Here is a 23,477-nt window from a genome sequence, read left to right on the forward strand (position 1 = left end):
TTGTTAACATGTAAAAAATAATAAACAAGAAGGGAAAAGAAAATAAATAAATAAAGGAACAGGTAATATAGTGATGTAAAATGAAGAACAACGAGAATTAATCTACAGTTTGAAATTAAGCAATTACCTATCCGTTGCATCAGTACGCTTCTCCAATTACAAGGGAAGGTACATGTTGAATTTTACAGAAATCCTCTCCATCTTCCTGAATCCTACTGTGGAGTTCTTTAGACATCCCTGTAATGGTTAATTCCCTGAGATTAGTAAGATATCTTAGCCCATCTGGAAGTGTCGTCAATCCCCTGCAATATTCAATGTGCAATCGACAGAGACTAGGCATGGCTCCTTCCTCTACCCTCCAGTCTGTTATTTCGCGCCTGCCATAAACGAAAAGAAATTCAAGAGAAGGAAAGCCGCCTTTGGAGAAAACCAGTATCTTTGTGTTCTCCTCGAAAGCTTCATTTATGAGGCGTAGAGTTGTCAAGTTTGGTATCTTCTCTAGTATTCCCATTTGGTCCTCCTTGAGACCATACCTACGCAATTGTGACTTGGCGAGGTTTGGATAGCTGTGGAGCTCTTTCGGCAATTCTGCGGTTGGCCCAAACAGCTTCAATTTGTATATATGCCGACAACTTGATACTATTTGCCTAACCTGCTCCTCATAACTACTCTTCCTTGCAGAGTTATAATCAATGTACACAAATAGAGACCGGATACGGTTTAGCATGCTGCCTGCAAATTTCAAAATTTCCTCGAGATTTTCCACGGAGTTTGCCAGTTTTATGTTCAGTTCTCTAAGACTGGTTAATCCAGCAACATCTTTCAAATCACAATACTCAGTTGAAAGCACATCTAAGGTCTGTAAATGACCAAGAGTAGACAGCTTCAGGTTACCTCTTGCTGTGTAATGGATAGGTAAATATATATGTCTTAATTGTTTCATATTCCATATCACATTTGGGATGACCATGTGGCTTTTTTGAACACGAAAATCAAGAGTTTGCAAGCATATCAAATTACCTAGGGATGGTGGAAACCTTTTCATTTTGCTACCCCTCACACTTAGAAACCTTAGGTGGATGATATTTCCAATTTCACTTGGCAACTCTACTTCTACTTTCATATCTTCAATCTTCAAGACTCTTAAGAACTTTGAAATTCATCAGCAAAGATAGTAACAACTTTTCACTTTTCTGCCTCCGTTCTGTTAGGCCAAAGTATAATAGAGACCTCTCATGGCCATTTGTTTCATATCTTGATGAAAGCAACCTATCAGGGTTCTCATCCAAGTAAATTGAAAGTCTTCGAACTTTCCCTAATGGTGCTGCCTTGGCTACCATAGAAGAAGTAAAAGGATTAGTTGCTTCATTTTCTTGCAAAGAATAGCAATTATGTACAAAGCTTTCCTCTTTTGCCTTCAACAAACACAAGTTTCGTGTAAGGTCATGGATCCGACACGTTTTCATTGTCCCACTTGAACCAGTTGTTCCCACTTGAACCGCACACCTTTCCACCAACTCACTTAAACAATTGCGTGCTATCTCCTCCGTTGTTTCCCCAAAACATGTCTTGGTTATCTTAATAAGATAAGACCTTCTGCCACCCATAACTTAGTCAATATGCTCACTAAAATCTCTAGGTCTTCAGAATAATGGCCTAAATATAAAAGGCATGGTTTTAAGTGATATGGTAGATGATCATAACTGAGCGCCAACACCTAAGAAGCACGGACACAGATACGAATACGGCGATACGATACGACACGACATGGAAATACGGTAAATTTCTAAAAACTAGAATACGATATGTCATGGATACGGTTATTAAAAATATATATTAATAAATATTAATAAATATATATAACCTAAAATGTATTTTAAATAAATTATAAATTATAACTTATAAATATAGTAAAGCATTTTGGGCTTTCTTTTCTGATTCTTTATATTTTTGGGCATGTATATCTTTTTCCACCCAAATACATCATTACCCAAAGCCCATTTTAATACTTTTGCTTGAGACCCAAACCCATAAACAGATCTATGGAAAAAAAAAATTGTTATAAAATGACCTGAAATATGTACGAATATTGAGCTGCACGTAAAGTAGATGAGACACAGCATTTAACGAGGTTCGGCTATGCCTACGTCCTCGGAGAGCAGCAGCAGTAACTTTTCATTATATAAAATAATATGGCTACAACTTTAGTGTTTACAATATGTGTGGCTCACTGAATTTTCTCTCTAGGAGAATTTCTCTCTGCTCTCTCTTTCTTCTTTCTTCCTTCTCTTCCTCTTGTCTCTTTCCTTTTCTCTCTTTCCTCTTTCTCTTTTTCCTCTTCTTTGTTTCCTCTTCTCTCTTTCCTCTTCTTTGTTTCTTTCCGTTTTTCTTACTTCTCTTTGCAGGCAGGAGGATTGCCTATTTATAGGCATGATAAATGGCACCCGTGATGTTTCTATCCAATCATCTTCACTATTCACTATTCACCCGTGAATAAACTCATGCACTAAAGTCTACAAACAAATAGTAAGTGGGCTCCACTACTTTATACTTTACAACACTCCCCCTTGGAGACCACATGTCCCTAGATTGGTTGCCTCATTAAAATCTTGCTTGGAGAAAACCTAGTAAGGTAGAGAACTGATGCAAGGAAGAAAGAAGAGTACAACAATCTGTATAGCATACTTCTGGATGCTCCCCCTGATTAATATCTCCCCCTAATGTCTTCATGACTATCTTTTGGAGTGAGAATCTTTCGGAGTGAGTGGAGGATGTAGCCATTAACAATTCTCGTAGTTGAGTAAGTAAATATGTTTCCAGTGAGCTATCTCTATGTAAATCATAGAAATTTTCAGAGTCCGCGTTTCTAACAAAACTTGGGCTATTTGTAAGTTCACTTGAAAGAATATGCCCGTACAAGGTGTTATGCGGAGATAGCATCAAATATACCTCACATCATTCCAAAATGATGGTGATGGAGTTGAGCCCTATCTGGAAAATATGATGTCCGGTCGAATATACTTCCGGAAAATCATTAAAGTGTCCAACGGATAATCCTCATAAAAATGCTTCAATACTTTCTTAGTATAAGCAAGAATCTCGTTGGCATAATGCTCGATCCTTAAGTCGAGACAAATATTTCTTGAACTCTTGAGAAGCTTTAATGTGTTGCAAACACATTATAATCAATATACTCACTGATGTAATTTTTGTACATTAATATTGAGTACAAATTTTGTGCTTCAGGCACATGTCATTCAGGGACTTGCTTCATGCAATTTCAATCCTTTCAAGGATTTTGTTTAAAGGGATTAAACTTTATGACACATTATATAGCTTTAACCCAGCTATTTATACATCTTTAGGGAATCACTTCAGGTGATATGCTCTGTGCATTTAATAACCCTTAAAGATAACATGTTGGTCTCCGTAAATGTGCAATAAAGGGGCACAATTGAATCTATAAATATGGAGAAAACCCAACATTCCTTGTTTCTGCCAAAAACATTGTGTCATACAAAGTAGGTATATTCCCTTTTATTCCGAACACCCAAGTATAACTTTTAATATTAACATCTTTTGGGGTTCGTACTGTGGGTTTGTTCTTTCACGTTCATTCTCATCTATAATGGAATTGCCTCATTCCATTTTGGCCAATGATATTGTCGACTTTTAATAATTGAACGTGGTTCCAATCAACACAGCCCATTGATGATTTGAGTAGCTACTCCAAAATCAAAATTTGTCATTCATCAATTTATGATCCCACCATTCTCATTTGCATGCGCATACATCAATTATAAGCATTTCTTTTCTTTTGGGTACCCAAGCCACTACAGAGGGCTTTTATTATGTGAGAATGTGGATTATAACCTCCAATGGAGCGTTATTTTATAGTAGGGCGTGGATAATCTCCATTTAGGGAGTTGGAACATTTAGAACCCATATATCTGTCATGCTGCAGGCATGCCACCGATTAATACATACATGTCAATTAATTTATGGGACTTTAACCCATACAATTTGCTACGCATTAGGCGTGCACAATATCAATATTGACATGTCAAAGGATTGTCCTTTCGGGACTTCAATCCACATCATTTGCTACGCAACAGGCGTGCATCATATTGATCACTGCTATACCCATATTCTGTTCTTATGGGACTTTAATCTGTGCAGTGTATTATCAATGTATCCAACTTGCAATCTGTAAAATTTGCGTTAATAATTCATGGATACATACAAGCCATTCTTTTGGAACGGACTTATCTCCCCATTTGGTTACCTTTCAAGATAAAATATTGAATAGGTATATAAGCATAAAATAACACAAGTATTGCTTACATCCTTAGGTGGGAGAAACTTTTCTCAAGTATCATTCAAGCTCATATCGGCCCAGTAAATATAATGTAGCGCTTGATGATCTAGTTATATCCTGCAAGAGCAAAAATCACAACTCTTTTGCCTCTGTCAAAACAAATAACCCTCATAGTTAGGATTACTTCATGGATTCATTCTTCAGATGTTCATTCTAAAGAAATAAAATCTCTTATGAACAGAGAGTTATAAAAAGAGAAAAAATGCAAAAATAATGTGATATTGATTGCAAGAGAAGGTAAGCAATCAGGGAAGGAAGCTGGTGGGAGCAGACAATAAGCTCTCATATCTCCTAGTCTAGAAGGACTTCCGGAGATTAGAGCATAAGATCGCCTTCACAGTTTCCTGATGTAGCGGAAACGTGATCATGGATAGTCTTGCTTCCTGAATGGATGATCAGAGATAGTCTTGCTTCTCAGGCATATTGAGTGCTCACTGATAAGAAAAATAAGTAGATATCGCATCACTAGGTATGGAGTAAACTGGATGTCTTCTGCAAAGAAAATTTCGTTAGTAACACATTTATACACAAATACAATGAATAGGTAGAACCGGTGAATTTCAAATTAACCATAAGAAAATTGCGAGATTCTCGGGATACTTTTGAAAAAGTAGCTCCGTGAAATCCGTAAAGCAAGATCGGCTTTGACGAAAATAATACTTGAAAACGCCGAAAATGCCGACAGGCATTATTAGAGGCCACGTGAAGTTTTGGACTCTGGGAAAGAAAAAGATAATATGGGGATTCGAGAAGATATTGGAATCCTGAAGATATTGCCATATTTTCGTCTATAGATATTACCTTTGCAAAACTTGATTGGAGCAATTGCTTTTCAACTTAACTTCCTTCATTTTCTGAAACTTTAGTTTTCCTAAGGCTTTCTTCGAAACCTTCTTAAGAATGGTTTCCTCTTCTTCCTGCCCAAATTATTTCAATTTAAATGATGCTCCCACAACAACCAGTGACGCCAAAGTTTGGCGTCCATCCTTTGTATCCCAAAATCGTCATCTCACAGTTAATGATTCTGTGATGATGAATGATGCTACTGCTGTCATAGTAGCTAGGAATTTCATTACTTCAATGGATGAAATGCTGTTAACAGGGAGGTCTGAGGAAGAGGCTATTGATGACTCAATGGCTTTTAGCATTCAGAGTGCTGCTTCTGTTTCTAACATGGCTGATCGTTTGCGTGCCAGAGCAAACGAGGTTGAGAGGCTAACAACTGAAAATTCGTCTCTTCAAAGAATGCTTCATGAGTCTCAACAGGAGGTTGAGAAACTTAAAGGAGAGAATAATTCCTTGTTGAAACTGGTGAGTTCGTACTCTGTTGATACACTGAGAAGGCTAGACATGCTGCAGGTCTCCAATGAAAGAATTTTGGGAGACCACGAGAAGCTCATGGCTAAGCTTAAGAGGCGCCGTCCTCTTCCTTCAAAGGCTTCCAGAACATAATGTAATTTTATAGATTTTACAGGGCCTGCACCTTCATTGCAGGTGGAAAAAATCTATCTGTTATATGCTCCTTTCCTATTATAATAATTGCGCACATTCTTAAACTTACACCTGTGGTTTTTACGTCTTTTCAAAATGACGGTTTGGAACCTTGTGCCTTATAGGTTCAAATAACCACATCGACTCTCCCAAATTTCATATTTTAACGTATGAAATTTTTGGCCTGGGCTAAACACAAACTCAGAATTTATTTGCCCTTTTCAAATGGACATGAAATATGAATTGAGTAAAAGCCACGATAATATCGCAATATAGTAGTGAAGAGCATTAACTACTATATACCCACAACTTCAAGTTCAGGATCTCTCATATATTTGGATCCATGGGCTTCCGGCCCAAATATAACAAAATATGTGGGGAGCCTCAATTCATTATTTGAGGTTTATATTAATATTATCCATTTCGCGGTGTATTCTTAACAACCGGAATTCACAAAATATATTTCTTCCTTGAGGTGTCGATTATAACAAAATCGAACTTTATTAAATTCATCATCTTCTTATGCCAAAGAAATATGTGGCATACCACAATTTGCAATAATACCTCAAGGGTTGTCCATTTAATTGTTGGAACTTCAGGTTCTCAACACTGTTAGATTTTGAACCTCAAGCCAAAATCACATATTCTTATGGTATGGACATTTTTACAATTTTCTGTACATATTTCTGGACTTCAAGCCTTTACATAATTGTCCATATCTTGAGGAACTTCTGGCATCTCATTTAATTGATCATCCATGAGTTTAAGGAACTGCAGGTTCCCTTTTGTATATAGTGACGGTTTACCCAAAATGGTTAATATTTATGCATACGTCACTATTCATGTGAATAGTACTATTCATCAAGTCATGAATACGTATCTATTCATGTGTACAGTACATCTGCCAGTACAGTTATCATCCATGTGTACGGCACTATGAACCAATACGGTACTGTTACATCATTAAGGAACTCTAGGTCCTTATTTACGTGTCAGGGATCAAGGACCCTTAAGTCCAATCACATGTTTACAAATACAGTACCGGAGAGACTGCCAGCTCTCATATTAATATCATCATCAAGGATCTTCAAGTCCTGATGTAATTGTATGATGAGGATCAAGGAACTTCTGGTCCTGATCTGCATACTGTAAAAACTCATCATACAGCACAATTAATCCATAAAATAAATTGCTGATAAATAAATTACTGGTGTGGACGATAAACCCGCACCATACTTTAAATAAAATTAAATAGCTTGCTGTATGGACGTTAATCCCGCACCATACATTAAATAAAATTAAATGTGCGGTAAAGTAAACGTGCTTGTATGGGCACTAATTCTGCTCCATACATTTAAATAAAAGTAAAGGCATGGACGATAAATCCGCACCACCCTTTTTAAATAGATAATGTTGTATGGGTAATAAACCTACACCATACAGTAAATAATGTACAGTAAAGTAATAATTTGCGATAAAGTAAACGTGCTTGTATGGGCACTAATTCTGCTCCATACATAAAAGCAAAGGCGTGGACGATAAACCCGCACCACCCTTTAAATATTGCCGTATGGGTAATAAACCTACATCATACTATAAATAAAATAGATGTGGGGATAAAAACCTCCACCTAATATATATGAAGTGCATAATATATTATATAGTGTGGGCAATATAACTGCGCCACTATTCAAGATATAATAGATGGGTTTTAAGATCACACCATCATTTTATTACAATAATTTGTATTACAACGCGATGGGTAAAAATTACACCACCATAAAATAACAGGACTGATTAAACAACATAGAAATTACAAATTACGTTACAAAGAAGTAAATTAAACAAGCATGGATTAAACAACATAGAAATTGTGAGAACACAAAAAAGAAAGTTTGCATGTCGTTGTAGTAGTAAAGGGAGAGTAGACATATGACAGAGATGAGACAGAGAAGTAACCACATAGTGTTGAGTTGGAAAAATTTCAGAAATAAAATGAGAGACTATCGTGCTGATAACGTGTTATAAAATGACCTGAAATATGTACGAATATTGAGCTGCACGTAAAGTAGATGAGACACAGCATTTAACGAGGTTCGGCTATGCCTACGTCCTCGGAGAGCAGCAGCAGTAACTTTTCACTATATAAAATAATATGGCTACAACTTTAGTGTTTACAACATGTGTGGCTCACTGAATTTTCTCTCTAGGAGAATTTCTCTCTGCTCTCTCTTTCTTCTTTCTTCCTTCTCTTCCTCTTGTCTCTTTCCTTTTCTCTCTTTCCTCTTTTCTCTTTTTCCTCTTCTTTGTTTCCTCTTCTCTCTTTCCTCTCTTCTCTCTTTCCTCTTCTTTGTTTCTTTCCGTTTTTCTTACTTCTCTTTGCAGGCAGGAGGATTGCCTATTTATAGGCATGATAAATGGCACCCATGATGTTTCTATCCAATCATCTTCACTATTCACTATTCACCCGTGAATAAACTCATGCACTAAAGTCTACAAACAAATAGTAAGTGGGCTCCACTACTTTATACTTTACAACAAAAATTATATATATATATATATTACAAATCCTATTTTAGCAAACGACGTCGTCACTTGAGATCAGTCTGACATCTTCTCCTTCTCTCCCTCTGTGTCTCTCTGTCTCTCTGTCTCTCTCCAGCCTGACATCTTCTTCTTCCCTCTCTCCCTCCCTCCAGTCTGACATCTTCTTCTTCTTCTTCCCCCTCCCTCCCTCTTCACACGTAGCGCCCATGGGTTCCTCAACAGCCCCTCAACGGCAAACTTCGTCCGGAGGTTCGTATCCGAAAAGTCGGATACTCATGTCTGAAATGTTGGATACTCGTATCCGTTTGTCAACTAACGTATCTGTTGACTGCGACACGTATCCAATGCGCCAACACCTAACAAAAATTGTTACCAAGAATGGCAATTGATAAAATTGCTTCGTGCTCGGCAATATTTGAAAACAGTAAAATCCCAACAATGGCTAAAAAAAAGCTACAAAACTAGTGTCATTTGCAATGTGTCTGTTTCTATGCAGCTTGATATATAACTAAGAACTTGAAAAATGACAGATTAAGGGTGAGAAAATACCGATATCAGCCCTTCCAAATATTGCTATCTTCTCAAATAGTTCCAAATTCGCATTCTCATTTAGTGGCTGGAGCTTGTGGAGAAAACAATTTCTATTTGGGGGCAAAGCAGCTGCTTGATAACGTGTTGTGAGTAATATTGTGCTCTCAGTTTTCTCATTTGGAAATGCAACTTTCAAAAGATTCCACGTCTCTAGACTCCAAATGTCATCAAGGATCACTAAACATCTTGTTTCTTCCATGACACGAAAAAGCTTCTTTGTAATTTCATCATATGTCATCTCCTTAATTTCTTGTTTTTGTTCCTTGGTAGCAGAAATGAGTTTAAATAAAATTCCTTCCCAAACATTTCTTATTTGGCACCTTTGAGATACACCCACCCAAGCAAAACTATCAAAATGGTGCCCAACTTTTTTGTTATGATAAACTTGTTTTGCAAGAGTGGTCTTCCCTAAACCGCCCATCCCCCAAATAGATACAACTTGATGACGATTTTCATCTTTCACTAAATGCATAACCAATTCTTCGACGTTGGACTCTAACCCAACAACATCACGTTCAACGACATGAGAATAACTTCGCCTCAGCAGTTGTTGCCTCTCATGCAATTGAAGGGAAGATTCACCACCACTCTCCCTTATTTCTTTTATGTTATAACTCTGCAAACTCGACCTCAAATTAGAAATTTTAGAAGTGATGTTCTCAATTTTTGCTCCGATCTTGTGAAGCTCAACCCCTTCCTTGAAGATGCAGGCAAATCTTCTCAAAACATTCTTTACACCGCTTTTCTGCTTGGAAGCCACTTTGAAGCCATAAGTTTGAATAACATCTTCCAAATCATAAGCAGCATCTTTAATCTTGGCAACCCAAATGTGGACTGTTGCATCTTGTCCTTGTCTTGCATCTGCATCTTTCAGGAAGCCCTGCATCAGTTGTAGCTCAGTTTGTGCAACCTCAACTTGATGACTGACTCCAGACAAGAACTTGGCTTCCTGAATGGTGAAATCTCCGACACTTTCGAGCACAAAGGAAACAACTGCCTCAGCCATGCTTTTTACTACTAACTCTCTCTTCGCCAAAGGAACAATAAGAGAAAACCTCCAGATTTGGTTTTCAGTTTGAAAGATGAAATATTATCTCCACTCTTTCGACTCTATGTATGAATTCCAGCCAATCAATTCAATCTCAAGTCAGTCCAATAATAACTAGTCATCTTTGTCAGTTTCTTTCCGTTTTCTGATCACCTCTATTATTTGTTTCTTAGCCACTTCTATTTGTCTCTTAACCATATAATTCAGTCGTGTCCAGTAAGTAATTGCCATGCAAGTTGTCATCCAATGCAAGGACGAAGTCTTCTTTGATGAAAAATTATTTCAATCAATTTCATAGGCGAACTTTCCAAAGACATGAATTATGGATTACAAATACGAAAATCTCAACATCCCTTAATTCCCAGAATGCACTACTTTCAGCATTCTTTTCATTCATAGTAACTTGTATTTATATCATTTTTCCTAATTTTCTTGGTGAATATATGAATATTTTCAGTCTCCATCGCCCCAATCCCGAATGGTCTCTTGGCCTTTTCAGTTGTGGGAATGATATGTCTAATTATAATTTCTCGCTAAAAATTTGGCACCTTTAATTCCTAGCTACTAAATAACAATGGAACTGAAAAGGTTTAAGATGTATCCACTAATTTGTCAAAGAAGTAGATATAAGAATATCCTGCTAGACCATTATGTAAATAATCACATACAAGCAAACAAAAAAAGCCGAAGGCCTCTGCTTTTACAGCTTCATGATTACAATCAAATTTGCATCAACACATTCCCTCCAAAATACAGGGGAAACACTTTGACCCAAAAAAAACAACTCTAAATTGCCACAAAAAGAATGCTGTATATATACACCAAACAATCGAATCATTTCAGGCAAACATTGACCCAAAAAATTTCAATTTTCACAAAACATTGAATACGCCATAAAACGTAGATTTCCATTTGAACTCCAAGTAACCATCAGACAAACTCAGCTGATTCCATTTCACATCACATGTCTTGCACAATTCAACCTGTCAACCTTTCCTTTCTTCTCTTGAACAATTTGCTTGATCATCAGCTTGATCTGCAAATCTATATTTTCCCCATGTCATGCAAGTCCCAGCTGCTAGTACAGTAGGATAATGCATACTCAGTACTCATTCCATTTAGAAGATCAACACCAACACACAGAGCATCTACAAACCTGGATCATTTCATTCAACATATTAAAGCCCATATATGTAACATTGACAAAATGCTAAACAAAAAACACCAGAATTAACCTTTCCATGGAAGATGCAGTGGGCGGGCCATGGGGTTACCCAAATACAAGGGAAGTCACATGTTGAATTTTATGGAAATCCTCTCCTCCTGCCTTAAGCTTACTCTGGAATGTACTTGACATCCCTTCAATGCTTAATTCCCTGAGGGTAGTAAGATATCTCAGCCCATCTACAATTGTCGTCAATCCGTTGCAATATTTAATGCTCAGTCGGCGGAGACTAGGCATGGCTCCTTCCTGCACCCTCCACTCTTTTACTTCAGACATGTGAAAAAGTGAAAGAAATTGAAGATGAGGAAAGCCTCCTTTGGAAAAAACCAATATCTTTGCATCCTCGTTGAAAGTGTTTTGTTCAAGCCTCAGAGTTGTTAGGTTTGGCAGCTTCTCTATAATTCCCATTTGGTCGTCCTTGAGAAAGAAGCGACGCAGTGTTAACTTGGTGAGGTTGGGAAAGCAATGGAGCTCTCTCGGTAATTCTGCGGTTGGCCCTTCCAGCTTCAGTTTGTATATATGACGACAACTTGATACTATTTGCGTAACTTGCTCTGTAGAACCAGTGACTGCCAAATCTGTGTACACAAATAGAGACCGTATATGGTTAAGCGTGCTGCCAGTAGATTTCAAGATTTCCTCCAGATTTTCTAAGGGGCTTGACAGCGTTATACTCAGTTTTCTAAGATTTGTTAGACCAGTAAGATCATTCAAATCACAATTGGAGCTTGAAACAGGATATAATGTCTGTAAATTGTGAAGCGTAGAAATTTTCAGTTTACCGCTTAGTCGAAGCCGGTAAAAAAAGGGCAAATATAAATGTCTTATGTGTTTCATCTTCCATATGACATTTGGGATGAACAGCCAACTATCTTCAACTCGAAGATCTAGAGTTTGCAAGCATATCAAGTTACCCAGAGATGCAGGAATCCGTTTTATATTACTTCCCCTCAGGCTTAAAAACCTTAAGTGGACCATATTTCCAATTTCACTTGGCAACTCTGCTTCTCTGTTCATACCTTCAACCTTCAAAACTCTAAGTAATTTGAAATCCTTAAACATGGTAAGTATCAATCTTTTACATTGTCTCCTCCATTCTTTTAAGCCAAAGTATAAGAGAGATCTAAGGTGGTCATCTTTCTCATATCTTGATGGAACCAACTTATCAGCATTCTCATTCAAGTAGATGGCAAGTCTTCGAACTTTCCCCAATGGTGCTGCCTTGGTTACCATAGAAGAAGAAAAAGGACTGATTGCCTCGTTTCTCTGCGAAGAATTCACAACTTGGAGAAAGTTCTCCTCTTCTGCCTTTGACAAACACAAGTCTCTTACAAGATCATGGATTCGACAAGTTTTAATCGTACCAATTGAACCCGTTTCTCCAACTTGAACCACACACCTTATCATCAACTCACTTAAGCAATGGTACGCTATATCCTCCATTGCTTCCCCTAAACCTTGTCCTTGTGTCAGTGAGACGAGACCTTCTGCCATCCATAATTGGGTCAATCTTTTCACCGGAATCTCAAAATCTTCAGGAAAATGGCCTAAATACAATAGGCATGGTTTTAAGTGATAAGGTAAGTCATCATAACTCAATGCCAATACCCATGAAGCACCTGCATATTCTTCTTCAGGACCTATGCCTCTCCTTATGTATACATAAACATTTGCATGCACTGTAATCCACTCGTTAACAGTGTTTTTTCTTGCTAGAACTCCGGCAAGAACAGTGATGGCTAATGGCAAACCTGCACAATGCCGAAGCATCTCCATTCCGAGTTCTTTCATCTTTATGTAAACTCCAGAATCTGAAAAGGTAATGAAAACCCAAATTTATACTTCTAATAGCAGTAGTGGTATAAAAGAAAGACACAATGTCCTATGTATTGCGTATGATAAGTCACTATCTTGGTAGCTAACAAAATGTTAAACAGGGCAGTTCTCCCTTCTTTATTGTGCGGTCAGTGTTTTTGTTTTGTATTCAATAACAGTGGAAGCTTCAATTTTCATTCACGATTGGTCCAAAATATATAAGTTCAATTAAATCGACTATTTCAATTACTGGAATCTTGATTCCTTTCAACCAAAAGAAAAAAGTTCCGTACTCAAAAACATGAATATAGAGATAAGAATATATCGATATTCCTAAAAATTACTTTGTTAGAAAAGAATATCTATGGATCGCGAATGACAGTACTGTGAATTCCACATGGTAGTTTCTATGAGGCTCGATTAATATAAATAAAAAAGTTGAGATAAAAGAGTGATAAAAGTACCTTTATCAACCCTTCCAAGTAATGCTATCTTCTCAAATAGTTCCCAACTTTTGATTTCATTTAGTGCCTGGGGTTGGTGGAGAAAACCATTTCTATCAGCATGCAAAGCCACTGCTTCATTGCGTGTTGTAAGTAAAATTCTGCTTTGTGTTTCCTCACATGTTAATGGAAATGCAGCTTTCAAAGAGTTAAATGTCTCAATGCTCCAAATGTCATCAAGTATAACCAAGCATCTCTTTCCTTGCTGGACGCGAAAAAGCTTCTTGGCTATTTCATAGTCCCTCATTTTTGCAATTTCTTCTCTTTGTTCCTTGGTGGCAGAAATGAGTTTAATTAAAATGCCTTCCCAAACATCTCTTACTTGACACTGTTGAGATATACACACCCAAGCAAAGCTATTGAAATGACACCTAACCTCTTTGTGATGATAAATTTGTTTTGCAAGTGTGGTTTTCCCTGCACCACCCATACCCCAAATAGAAACAACTCGGAGGCAACTTTCTTCCTTCACCAAATGTGTGACTATTTCCTTTACGTTGTCTTCTATCCCAACAACATCACGTTCAATAACATGAGAATAAGTTCGCCTTAGTTGTTGTTGTCTCTCAAATGATTGCAAAGAAGATGCACCTCCAATCTCTCTTGTTTCCCTTACAATGTTATAGCTTTGCAAACTCATCCTCAAATTAGAAATTTTAGCAATAATGTTCTCAATTTCTGCCCCAATCTTGCGAAGATCAACCCGTTCCTTGAAGATGCAGGCAAATCTTTTAAGAACATTCTTCATACCTGTTTTCTTCTTGGAAGCCACTTTCAAGCCATAAGTTTCAATAACATCTTCCAAATCATAGGCAGCATCTCTAATCTTGGCAACCCAAATCTGGACTCTTGCATCTTCTCCTTGTCTTGCATCTGCATCTTTCAAGAATCTCTGCATCAACTGTAGCTCAGTTTGTGAAACCTCAACTTGATGGCTGACTCCAGACAAGAACTTTGCTTCCTGAGTGGTGAAGTCTCCGACCCTTTGGAGCACAAAGGAAACAATTGCCTCAGCCATTCTCTACAACTTACTCTCTCTTCACCAAAAGAAAAACAAGTCAGCCGCCAGATCTAGTTTTTAGGGTTATTGATGAGAATATCTCCTTGGCAGTTGAGCAATTTCTTTCTGCACATCTATGAAGTCCAGCAACTAATCAACTCATCCCAACAAAAAGTAGTCAACTTTGGCGCTTTCCACCTACTTCAATAATAACGTATATAAAACAACAACAAAAGAGAAGTATATTAATTTACTACATATTACATTATTTCAATTAAGTATACAATATGGCTAGGGAGTGCACTTAGATATGAGTTGGATTATTTCTCCAAAAAAAAAAAAAAAGATATGAGTTGGATTATACAAATTTTTAGATAATATTGAAAAAATTAACTTAAGTCATAACATGTATGAACAAAATAAAAAGTTTATTAAGTTATTCTATATCTTATATTATTTTGATTAAGTTTAAAATGAGAATAAAGAGTGCATCAATTAAGTCTAAACAAAGGGTTTAGACGGGCCTAGGCGGGCCGAGGGTTTCAAATTCTAAGCCCAAGACCTATCCAATTTAAGAGCGGGCCAAGCCTAACGGCCCTAAAGAACTTGTCAAACTGGGCTTTGGCCCATCTCAAGAGCTGCCCACTTCGGCACATGGATTTAGCCAAATGATAATCTATGTGTGATGATACTCAAGCCAAATACATGGACAACACATTATGACGTGGGAGCATGTAAGGCTTTAAGTTGAACATATAAATAGTCTCCCTTAATACTATATTGGTTAGTAAGCATCTAACCCAAAATCAATTAAAAAATCAATTCTTCTTAGAAACCCTAAGGAACACTCTCTAAAATAAAACCCTTAGGAACTTAGCTCCAACCACCACCTCCCTTTCGAGGTGGTGGCCTCCTTCCCCAACCCTCTCCTCTCCTTCTCTACCCTCCCCTCCCCACCCCTTTCTCCCTTCCTCTCCTCCTAGCTTTCTTGTGGTTGTTTACCACTTTTTTGGCTAGATTTTCAGCTTGCCTGCAATGGTCATTTCGTTGGCTGCTCTTGTGGTTTTGCTATGCTTGAAATCTTTGGTGAGTTTGGGTGTTCACAGTTTATTGAGTTGTAATAATTGCATCAACTCTTTGTGAGTTTGATGTTTGTTTGTAGTGTAGTCTCTACTTGTAGTTTCTACGTGTGAGAGTTCAAAAGTTGTAATTGTATTGGTAGTTTTAGGCATTGCAGTTCATGTCTCGCTTGTTCCGGCTTGCAGTTTTTATGCCGAAATTTCTTTGGCCTTATGAGACTATTAATGGAGATACACCTTACGTGTTTGATGTTGCCGGTGTGTTTCTACGTAATTGGATTAACCTTGCATGTTTACTATGCTTTCATCTTTGCATTAACCCTTGGTGGGTATTTGTACTAACCCTTGTGGCTTATGGATCTTTATTCCTAATTATAAATACAATTATTGTTGTTCTCAGATGTGAGATAATACTTGAAACATTTACTACCTCTCACATGAAGGTAACTTCCGCCGTTAAAAAGGTAGCCTCTCTAACATTCTAACATTGCTTAAATTAGGAGGTACTTATACAAGTAATAATAAGGACAACAATGGAATTAAGTTGACTTAGATATATGTCACACATAGCGACCAAGTCTTCTTTCGCATGCTAACAGTTACATGGCCGGCTTCATTATATAGCAGGCCTGCTTTACTATGTAAACGGATCCAAAAATAATAATCAAATTCAACAGCGATCTTCCCCAAGACATGAACTGTGGAGTATAAATGCCAAATTCTTAAGATCCATTCCCATCAGCCCTTAAGCATTATTTTCATTAACATTAAGTTGTATATGTCTTCATCATTTTTCATCATTTTCTTGGTGAAAAGTATGAATATTTTCAACCGCAACCGCCCGAAGCCCGAATGGTCTCTTGGCCTTTTCAGTTGTGGAAATGAGATCTCTACATGTAAAATTATATATAGCTCTCTGTCTCTCTCTTTATTTCTTGCTAAAATTCGGCACCTCTAATTCTAAGCTACTATTGAATTACATGCACTACTTCGAACTATTTGGTGAATTAATTCATGTAACTGTGGTGTAGGTTGCATAACATACCTTCTCCCATGTGTTACCTTCGGCCGGATTGCAGAAGTTGTAAGTATATATAATTAGCCAACTGGGTGCACAGATCAAATGCTGAGGTGCATCTTTAATCCCCTGGGCTTATTGATATCAAAGCATGACCTAAAATTTGGAAGCATTTCTTCATTAGAGTTAGACCATGGAATCCTCGGCCCATGTAACTTAATATTTAGTGACATTTTTTTGCCCAAATAATTAGTTGAATATATAGTTGCAACCGGGATAGCATAAACAATGCTATTCCCGGCCAATAATGTTATGACATGTGGAAGTATTATTACGCGTGTCACAACGTTATTGGCCGAAGATAGCTTTGTGTAAGTCTTTCTCCAAATGCAAAGGTAAATGCTCATAACCACTCGAGCTACAAGCTCTTTGCGAGTTCAGCACACTTTTGCTGGTTACTACATTGTCAGATTATTAATTTGAACTATAATTTTGATAAAAGCAATCAACACATAAATTATACTTTTAATAACCTGCAAGTGATGGGCTGAGTTTAATTGTTGCTTTACTAATTGGAGCTTTTGTATATGGTGGGCTTGGTTTGCGTTTAGCATGCTGTGCACAGGGTTGTGCATACTGCTGCTTGATGATGGTCCAATTCCACTGGATCTACTCATGCATCTACAGAGAGAAATTGCGTACGAAATTTGGCTTACCAGACAAACCTTGTTGTGATTGTGGTGTTCATTTCTTCTGTGACTCATGCGCCCTTTGCCAAGAGCATGCCGAGCTCAAAATTAGAGGCTTGGATCCATCCAAAGGTTCTAAATTTAATCCGCACAATTATGATGTATAATTATGTGTTTATTATTAATTATGGTTCTCCTAATACACACATCTTATTTTTGTGAATATTATTGTAGGTTGGACTGGACCACCAAATGCTGCTCCAAAGGCTTTCGCCATGTTTAGATAGTTAATCTCTCCAGTATTTTCTTCCTGATTGTATTGTGTATTTGTCATTTTTCTTGGCATGTTTTTTTTTTTTTTTCTTGAAAGAAATGTCATGAATAAATGGGTGAATGCTGTAATTTATCTTTGGGGAATCTAGTTGGTGAAAGCGTGCCTAATAGCCAATGGGGTTTGTTTAGCTGCGGTGGTTTGGCAGATCTTTCTCCCTCCCCTAACTAGCACCCGGGTTCGAACCTCCCTATGTAATAGAAAAAAACGTGCCTAATAAAAAAATGGAAGGAGGATTAAAAATTCTGTCGCAGTATATTTCTGGCAAAGGGCAGTAAAAATTCAAATATATATATATATATATATATATATATATATCTATATCAAATGTTTCAGAAGAATTTTTTTCAATTGGTATGAGGCACTTTATGCACCACTTCGTGACTACAACTTACAATTAATTTGTGTAGTGGGAAGGCCCCCACATTTTTTTTTTCCTCTTCGTTTTTCTTCAGAGTCTTGTAGGTTTCCCAATGACTTCCTCAACTTTTGTCTTTAAGAAAAAGAAAGGTTTTGTGAAGCTTTTTCAATGACTACTTTTTACGATCTTAAAACAGAAACGTTTCTTAGTGACTCGCTTTTAGAAATAAGAAAGCAATCCAAGAGAAGCTCAATTGCATTTTCCCATACAATTCCTTGCCTCCTTGGCACAAAGAAAAAATTGTCGCTAATCTGAAAAGGTCTTTTCTTAGTAATTTCCTTGTTGTTTAATAATTAAAGGGTATTTTAAGAATGATGGTGGGTGGAAAGATAAGATGGGTGGAGATAAATAGGACAGGGGATGAAAATAGCAACACTCAATTGTAATTTATCACTATTTTTTTGTTCCAAATAAGTACTTGTCCCTTTTTCTGTGAAGAATATGGTCAATGTAAAATTTTATGGCTTCATATAAGAAAAAACTCCCAATAATCCTTCACCCAAAAAAAATCTCTCAATAATCAATGCTAAATTTATGACATGTTTACTAATCTGTAATCATAATCAAAATAAGGATTCGAATTCTTATTATGGATTACTCATGTGTTTATTTCATATAGAGGAATTAAAATCTAAGTGGGACTCACACAAAATCAGGAATTCAACTCTTGATTTTGGAGGAATTGGACTCTTGGGTGGGAGGTGGTATTTTAATTCCTGGAGAACTAACCCATTAAGAAACTATCTTTTTCACCTATTATATCCTCACACAATTTTTAAAATTCCAAATTTGTCCTCTACTTTAACCCAACAACGAGGGTAATTTAGTAATCAAACTTGTTTCAATTCTGATTCATGGTAATTTAGTAAACAATTTGTAAGGAATCAGTACCACTCCTACTCCAATTTCATACGGTTTAGTAAACAACTTCAATAGGAAAATGGATTCTAACTCTCCTCAATCTAACTCCTCCTCCTCATCCGATTACGGATTAGTAAACATGTCATTAAGATCTTTTCCATGTATGAAAAAGCTTAAGGCCCATTGATTGGGTGGTCAGTAGAAAATAACCATTCTCATGTGGTCCAATCTTTTTCCCTACTTGTTACTAAAGTACACAAATCCAAGAACATAAATTGTAGGAATTAGAATTTTTGTGATAATGTTTGATGAATAATGCTACTCTTACCACATTTATATATCACATTCTTATACCACCTTATGTGGCAGATGAGGTGGAGAACCACATGAATTAAAATTAATTTAACATTTTCTTTTCTTTTATGATTTATTGACACTTTTTAATTGGTGTGGTTGTCCACTTCATCTGCCAAATAAAGTGGTATGAGAATGTGATATACAAATTGTGAGAATGTGAAGGTAAAGAGTCCCACATTGGAAAGTTGAGAAACCTAGCAATGGCTTATAAGGAGTTGGGCTACTCCCCCCATTGCTAATTGGTTTTGGGGTGGAACCTCAACTTCCTTCATGGTATCAGAGCCAGGTTGCCCACGTGTAAAAGCCCAACGGCCACACATGCTCCATGTCACCCAAAATGTGTTGTCCACGTATTAGGCTTGAAAATTCGTCACACGTGCGGAAATGTGTGAGAATGTGAAGGTAAAGAGTCCCACATTGGAAAGTTGAGAAACCTAGTAAGGGCTTATAAGGAGTTGGGCTACTCCCCCCATTGCCAATTGGTTTTATTGCTCATTTGAATTAACTTTTTATTTTAGGGTCAATTAATTTCTAAATAATTACATATACAATTTTTATTGACGTTTAATATGTCTCATTTACATTCATTTAAACAGAATCTGATGGTTTCTATCTTGATTGAATTCTTATCCAATTCTAGAGCTTTAATAACTTATACCATATAGGTCATTAGGTTGCGTTTGGTTCATGAGAAATGAGGTTTAGGGATGGGAAATTAATTGTTTTCCCATGTTTGGTAAGTCCAGACATAGAAAATGGTTGCCTAGCACATGGAAAATATAGGAAAATGTAACTATCCTCCCCTCTTGGGTATCATTTTTCATTCTCATGGGAAACTTTGAGAAAATGGGCCAACATTAAATGCACATTTTGCATGACCATTTTGTCCCCATGAACAATTTAGAATTACAATATAGCATTAAATGTATTTTTTAGTATTTAATTTCATATGGGTATAATTGAAAATTAGATTTTTAATTCACATGGCTCTCAAACTTATACTTGAGTTTCATTTTGGTCTCTCAACTAAATTATTCTTTCAAATGATCCACCAACTCTTTATTAATCATAGCACTGGTCTTACCATTACATTTTCTGTTAAATTTAGTCATGTGAGTAGCACATGCTACATTTGTGGGGGTAAATAAGACTTTCGACAACTAAAAAACTAAAAAATATGGTTAAAAATAAATACAAAATTGTCTTTATTTTTTAAATCAATTAAAAACCATAAAAGAATAAAACAACTACAAAAAGCAACAAAAAAAAAAAAAAAAAAAACTTGCCCACTCAACCTCATCCCCATCTCATCGTCCTGAATCCCCTAGCCACATCCACCAACAGACCCCAGAACTGAACCTACCGCCCTTTCACGCAAACCCACCTTACCCTTGTATCTTCCTCTCTCTCCCAGCCTCTTTCTCTCTATCCCTCTTTGTCCTTTTCTTCCTCTCTCTCTCTCTCTCTCCCCTATGCCTTCAGTTTCCTAAATAGAGAATTTCTAGTCACCATCTCCACCAAAACCGTCACCCGAAAAACCACCATGGCTAGGCGACCAGACTAGATCAAAGAGATAGGGGGCTGCAGATGCTCTTTAATTTTCATCTTTGTTGAGGCGCAAAAAAGTCACGGGAAGCCCAATATAACATATAATGTTGGTCATGTGTTAATCCAAGCTGTATTTTGGGAATTAATTTATTAAATAAATATAGAAATAGTGTACATGCCATACCAAACCAATAATACATTTTTCATATGTCAATCACCTACCAAGCTCACATGAACCCAAGTCATGTGGTTTATGGGGCTTGTACGAGGGATTGTGGTATGCAGAGGCGGACGCACGTTGGGACAAGAGGGGTCTAACGACCCCTTGGAATGCCTGAAATTTGGTTGTGGACTCCATAGACGACCCCTTGGACAGCTGCGGAGCGACCCCTTGTGTGCACACCAGGTACTCGATGAAAGTCCCAGCTTGTCTCTGAGTCTGTGATGGCTCTGTTCCACGAAGCAGAGATTGAACGCACCAGAGCTTCATTATTGATAGGGTAGCGGAGCCTCCTTTAATAAGGTTTTCTGAGTTGCAGAGGAGGCACTGTGTGTGCCTGGCAAGGAAGATGATGTTTGGGTTGTCTCGGTGCCCTTATAAACGAAACACACCGTTTTGTGATTAGCCTCCTTTAGTGAAACGGTGGGTTTAGTGTTCAACATTAGGCTGCCTCGTCATTGTCGATGGGTTTAATAGGCTAGTTTTGGTTTTATCGGTTTTATGAGGTTTGGCTTCATGGTAATGGGTGAATTATTTATAAACATTATCCTATGGGCCAATATAATATAATAGAAGATTATCTAACAAACAAAAAAACTATTTTAACAATCAATATAAATATATAGAAATTTATAAATATTTAAGTAATGTTTTAATTCGATAATGCAACAATAATTGAGGAATTTAAAATTTCTAATCTAATCTTTGCATGATAAAATTTTAAATTCAAATAGTGTTAATTTGTTTTGTATTGTATTGTATTGCATTTACTTCTGATTTTTATTTTAATTTTTTTAGAAAAACAAAGCAACAACAGCTCTTGAAATAATAGATAAGAAAAATGAAAAACTCTCTAAAATATTTTTTTGGAACATTTACACTATGACCCCTTGGGTTACGGATCCTAGATCCGCCACTGGTGGTATGGAAGGTTACGGAGGTCCACAAGGCGATAATGAAGACTTTGGGCTAACTACTTGGGAGCATCAAAGTCCAAGCCCATTACTTAGAGTTCTCCAATGTGGGTGAGCAAATAAAATATTTTTCAAGCACTTTCTTTTACCCATAGGAAATAGTCATTTTTCAAATGTCTAACTTTACCCGTTGGAAACAAGCCTTTTCCAGCACTCCCTATTACCCGCTAGAAACAAGCCGTTTCCAGCACTTCCTTTTACCCATAGGAAATAATCAGTTTATGGTACCCAGCTTCACCTACTGAAAAATAGCATGCCCCAATGCTCCCTTTTAACCATTGGAAATAAGCTGGTTCCAGCACCTCCCTTTATTTATTAGAAATAAAGGAAAACCTTCACCCTCTATAAATTAGCAATCATGGCTCAGGCAAATGGCATCAATTTTTCTTCAGCCATCATGACCCATCATTCGGCTGCTGCAAGCAACACAGCAGCCATAGACCAATTTTTCTTCAGCCATCAAGCCTCCTCATTCGGCTGCTGCAAGCAACATAGCAGTCATCAACCCCCTTCTTCAGCCATCAGGCCCCTTCCTTTAGCTGCTGGAGCAACACAACAACTTATTGCTTTTACTGCTGCAAGCATCTCAGCAGCCATCAACCCTCTTCTTCAATCATCACACCTATTTCCTAGCTTGCAAGCACCCCAGCCATAATCTCCTCTCCTTGAAACCATTCTCCCTATAAAGCCTCACCAAGCATAACTCCAAGCTTTTCCTTCCTCTCCATACCCTTCCAAGCTATAAACACCATAGCCTTCAAGCCTCAAGCTTTTCTTCCCATCCTCATTCTCTTGAAACTCTTAAATCCATAAAGTCTCACCAAGCATAACTCCAAGCTTTTCCTTCCTTCCAAGCTGTAAACATCATAGCCTTCAAACCTCAAACTTTTCCTTCCATCCTCCTGTTGAAACTCTTAAGTCCCCATAGCCATAACCATAAATAACAAATTATCAACACCCAACCTCAAGCATATCCAACACCAAGCCAAGCACAAGCATTCTCATTTGCTAAACTTGTGGGTCTTTGGCTCCCACACTCCAAGCTCTCATGCCAAGCTCACACAATCCCAGTTCAACATCAATGCACCATCTCCAACTCTTTGTCTAGCTGCTGGAAACATCAACACAAAATAAGCAGCCGCTAGAAGAAGAACAGAATACTCCCCTCGGACTTGCTTCTCCCTCGAGATGCTTTGGCCTAGTTCTCGCTAACTCATAAAAAGGGGCAACGAAGGCTTGATTCATCACTCTATGGTGATCCAAGAATCAACAAGCCCGGACGAGCCTTCCAATGGAAAAGACCCCAACAATCTTTAATTGCTTTTTAATTTAACCCAATTAGCTTTCCATTCTGTGAATTTCATGGATTCTTTCAAAGCAC

General features: G+C 37.3%; 3 protein-coding genes across 5 annotated transcripts; all 3 read right to left on the reverse strand.

The window, feature by feature from the left end:
* Positions 140-1,607, reverse strand: LOC18793049 (putative disease resistance protein At1g50180). The gene is made up of 3 exons (XM_020554970.1): positions 1,231-1,607; positions 1,021-1,142; positions 140-900 (listed from the first exon to the last, which is right to left on the reverse strand). Exons 1-3 carry the CDS (start codon positions 1,605-1,607, stop codon positions 140-142), a joined length of 1,260 nt encoding a protein of 419 aa, XP_020410559.1.
* Positions 8,925-10,013, reverse strand: LOC18791453 (putative disease resistance protein At1g50180). Its single transcript, XM_007221835.1, has one exon. The coding sequence runs from the start codon at positions 10,011-10,013 to the stop codon at positions 8,925-8,927; it is 1,089 nt and encodes a 362-aa protein (XP_007221897.1).
* LOC18788423 (putative disease resistance protein At1g50180) lies at positions 10,637-15,072 on the reverse strand. 3 transcript variants are annotated; one of them, XM_020555068.1, is made up of 3 exons: positions 13,560-15,072; positions 11,291-13,091; positions 10,637-11,203 (listed from the first exon to the last, which is right to left on the reverse strand). In XM_020555068.1, the coding sequence occupies exons 1-2, from the start codon at positions 14,614-14,616 to the stop codon at positions 11,326-11,328; spliced, it is 2,823 nt and encodes a 940-aa protein (XP_020410657.1). In that variant the 5' UTR covers positions 14,617-15,072; the 3' UTR covers positions 10,637-11,203; positions 11,291-11,325. The 3 variants fall into 3 exon arrangements, with proteins under 3 accessions (XP_020410657.1, XP_020410656.1, XP_007226786.1); XM_020555067.1 differs by having other exon boundaries at positions 10,637-11,211; positions 13,560-15,067; XM_007226724.2 differs by having other exon boundaries at positions 10,637-13,091; positions 13,560-15,071.

The sequence above is a fragment of the Prunus persica genome, chromosome G1 (genome assembly GCF_000346465.2).
Source record: "Prunus persica cultivar Lovell chromosome G1, Prunus_persica_NCBIv2, whole genome shotgun sequence".
NCBI classification, from domain to species: domain Eukaryota; kingdom Viridiplantae; phylum Streptophyta; class Magnoliopsida; order Rosales; family Rosaceae; genus Prunus; species Prunus persica.

What these genes read in the sequence shown, in the direction of transcription:
- LOC18793049 (XM_020554970.1), bottom strand. Translation starts at nt 1,607, where the DNA reads ATGGGTGGCAGAAGGTCTTATCTTATTAAGATAACCAAGACATGTTTT. An exon ending in GAAACAAATGGCCATGAGAG is followed by an intron (nt 1,143 to 1,230) that starts GTCTCTATTATA and finishes AAAGTTCTTAAG; the next exon opens with AGTCTTGAAGATTGAAGATA. An exon ending in AAGGTTTCCACCATCCCTAG is followed by an intron (nt 901 to 1,020) that starts GTAATTTGATAT and finishes TCCATTACACAG; the next exon opens with CAAGAGGTAACCTGAAGCTG.
- LOC18791453 (XM_007221835.1), bottom strand. Translation starts at nt 10,013, where the DNA reads ATGGCTGAGGCAGTTGTTTCCTTTGTGCTCGAAAGTGTCGGAGATTTC.
- LOC18788423 (XM_020555068.1), bottom strand. Translation starts at nt 14,616, where the DNA reads ATGGCTGAGGCAATTGTTTCCTTTGTGCTCCAAAGGGTCGGAGACTTC. An exon ending in ACTTGGAAGGGTTGATAAAG is followed by an intron (nt 13,092 to 13,559) that starts GTACTTTTATCA and finishes TTACCTTTTCAG; the next exon opens with ATTCTGGAGTTTACATAAAG.